Source organism: Emiliania huxleyi (genome assembly GCF_000372725.1).
Source record: "Emiliania huxleyi CCMP1516 chromosome Unknown EMIHUscaffold_184, whole genome shotgun sequence".
Classification (NCBI taxonomy): Eukaryota; Haptophyta; order Isochrysidales; family Noelaerhabdaceae; genus Emiliania; species Emiliania huxleyi.
In genome coordinates, this window is record NW_005200746.1 from 111,684 (window position 1) to 114,304 (window position 2,621).

A 2,621-nucleotide genomic window follows, 5' to 3' on the forward strand; every position below is an offset into this window, starting at 1 on the left:
GCCCCGTCCGGCCCGAGCTTCGCGAGCTCCGCCTCCGCCGCCTCGGCTGCCCGGCGGCGCCTGGCCTGATCGCGCGCCCGAGCGACGCGCTCGCTCGCGAGCGCCGCCGAGCTCTCGCCGCCAAAGTGCTCCGCGTCTCGCCGGAGCGCCTTGATCATCTTGCCGGAGAGCCACTCGCGCGCGGCACCGACGGGGTTCTCGTCGCGCGGCGCCGCCCCTCCGGCCGCACCCTCTCCGGAGCTTCCGCCCGACGAGCGCAAGGTCACGTCGACGAAGCGGCCGACCAGGGAGCTCTTGAGGACGGCGCCTGTGCATGGGTCCACCGCTGGCGCCGCGAGGCAGACCACCCGTGGCCGCGGCGCCGACGACGAGGGGCCGTCGCCGCTCTCGCAAGCTGCGGCCTCGCGGGCTCGGACTCTCGCCTGCTGCACGTGCGCCATCGCCTCCGCCTTTCGAAACTCGCGGCTTGCCGTGTATGATGGCTCGGCCTGCAGCTTCGCCGTCGTCGGCAAATCGGTCTGCCGCTGGCCGCCCCCGCCGCGGCAGAGGCACATCACGCAGAAGCAGAGCGTGAGGAGAACCACAGCGGCGAGGATGCCAACGACAATTCCCAGCTCCGCGGCCTCGAGCTCGGACACGGTGGGGGCGTCCACTTCGAAGTGGTGCTCCGCCGCCTCTGGCTCAACGGCCCGCTCGAGACTGAGGCCGCTTGCAAATTCCACCGGTACAGCTGCTTTGCCCGCGTCTTCGCACTCGAGCCGCAAATAGACGTCGTCGTGCCCGAGCAGGCCACAGTTGTCGAGGTCGTGCCGCGTGCCGCATACCGAGGTGTTGCCAGCGGAGTGGCAGTAGGCGCCGAAGGGCGTGTCGGCTCCGCAGGCGGCGACGGTCCACATCAGCCACGGACACGATGGCGCCTCGACGAGGCAGGCGCCGCACTCGTTGGTCCAGCCGGTCGGGCAGGCGGAGCAGAGCAGCATGCTGAGACGGGTGGCAGAGTGGATGCTCAGCTGAGAACTGGCGCAGCAGCAAGCAAGGTGGGTGAACGCGGGCAGAGGATCCCGCAGCAAGGGCAAGGTGGGTGGAAGGATGGCGCTGTCCCGCTGATTTTTTTATTTTTTATTTTTTATTTTTTCAATAATCAGACTGAGTTAAATTCAAAAATTAGCGCTCTGCATGTCTGAGAGAGAAATTTAGAGAGAGAGAGAGAGAGAGAGAGAGAAGAGAGAGAGAGAGAGAAGAGAGAGAGAGAAAGATGTAAGTAAGGGCTCTCTTGCCCGCAACCCGATCCCGATCATCCGGCCCGCTGGGTGCGCTTCTGAGCTCCCCGGCCCTGGATGTGAGGCTGCCAACTGCACTCCAAGTGCTCCAAAAGATGTTGTGTGAGAGTTGAGAGAGAGAGAGAGAGAGAGAGAGAGAGAGAGAGAGAGAGAGGGAGAATACATTTTTTAATTTTATTTTCGCCTCGAGCTGTGCTTATCTCTCCCCAACTCCAACCCCTTCGCGATCGACGTTTAGAATTCTTTTGCCCGCCGACTTCGTTCCGTCCAGTTGAGCGTGAACACACAACCCCCCCCCCTCCCCCAGCGCGAGGAATTCTTTTTTGAGAGCGCCTTCGTTGTTAATAATACAAGCCCAATGGTCCCTTTCGAGCGGTCCCCTGTCGCAGTATCGACCGCGCTCTCTGGTGCCATCCGGGCCACGCGCGGCGCCGCGCGTGCCTCGCGCCACTCGCCTCGGCTGGCAGTACAGCGCCAAAGCCGCCTCGCAAACACCGCGCACAGCACCAGCATGCTGCCCACCAGGCAGCAGAGTGCTGCACCGGCGTGCAGCGGATGCTGCGGCGCTGCGGCGCCGCCTCCCCGCCCTGTCCACGGAGCAGGCGAGCGGCGGCACGGCCTTCCACCAGCTGCAGGAGGTGCGCACTTCCGAAAGGAAGCACAGGATGCTCCCTCCGCAGTCGCAGGTTTAATTCTTTTTGCTGTAAGAGAGAGTTGTTTTTTTGTTTAAATTCTTTCTAAATTCTTTTTTCGGCGGCGCGATAAAACCACCTCGCATGCCACCCACCTCGTCTCGACGAAGCCTCGGCGGCCTCGACGCCCAGAACTGCCGCGCGCGGCGCGCGGACGCGGGCCTCCTCCTGCGCCGGTCGAAGCGCGAGCTCGACCTGCGGCGGAGGCGCAGTGGCAGCGGCGGGCCGTCCTCGCTGCTCGAGGACCCGCGCGCTTTGGAGGGCGAGGAGGCGTCGCCACGATGGGACGAGATGGGGGTGGCGGAGCAGGTTGCGCAGTGCGCGATCCGCACCATCGACTACGTGCGCCACGGCCGGCACGAGGAGCGCGTCAGCGGCGGCGTAGCGGCGACCGAGAGGTGCGTCGGTTGCGTGCGGCGGCTGCGGCGGCTACTCACCGCGCCGGAGGAGGCGCCCATCGACGCGGTGATCCAGGCGGGTCTGGTCCCGGCGCTGGTTGAGCTCCTCGCCCTTCCTCCTCCAGAGTGCAGCTCTCACGCTCGGCGCGTCTCACTGCTACTCCAACCGCTTCCCTCTCTCTCTCCATCTCTCTCTCTCTCTCTCTCTCTCTCTCTCTCTCTCTCTCTCTCTCTCTCTCTCTCTCTCTCTG

The 2,621-nt window shown here is 64.7% G+C and overlaps 2 protein-coding genes across 2 annotated transcripts in view; one reads left to right on the forward strand and one right to left on the reverse strand.

The window, feature by feature from the left end:
- Nucleotides 1-1,081, reverse strand: part of EMIHUDRAFT_456531 (hypothetical protein) — a gene marked incomplete at its 3' end in the record, with an annotated part of 5,861 nt that extends 4,780 nt beyond the window's left edge. Inside the window, exon 1 of the mRNA XM_005782915.1 lies at nt 87-1,081. Within this exon, the coding sequence (XP_005782972.1) occupies nt 87-980 (894 nt within the window). The 5' untranslated portion in view covers nt 981-1,081. The remainder of the gene's footprint in view (nt 1-86) is intronic.
- A 972-nt stretch (nt 1,082-2,053) lies between these two features.
- The window catches only part of EMIHUDRAFT_468351 (hypothetical protein), a gene marked incomplete at its 5' end in the record, with an annotated part of 4,360 nt that continues 3,792 nt past the window's right edge, over nt 2,054-2,621 (forward strand). The window contains one exon of the mRNA XM_005782916.1: nt 2,054-2,516. Within this exon, the coding sequence (XP_005782973.1) occupies nt 2,057-2,516 (460 nt within the window). The remainder of the gene's footprint in view (nt 2,517-2,621) is intronic.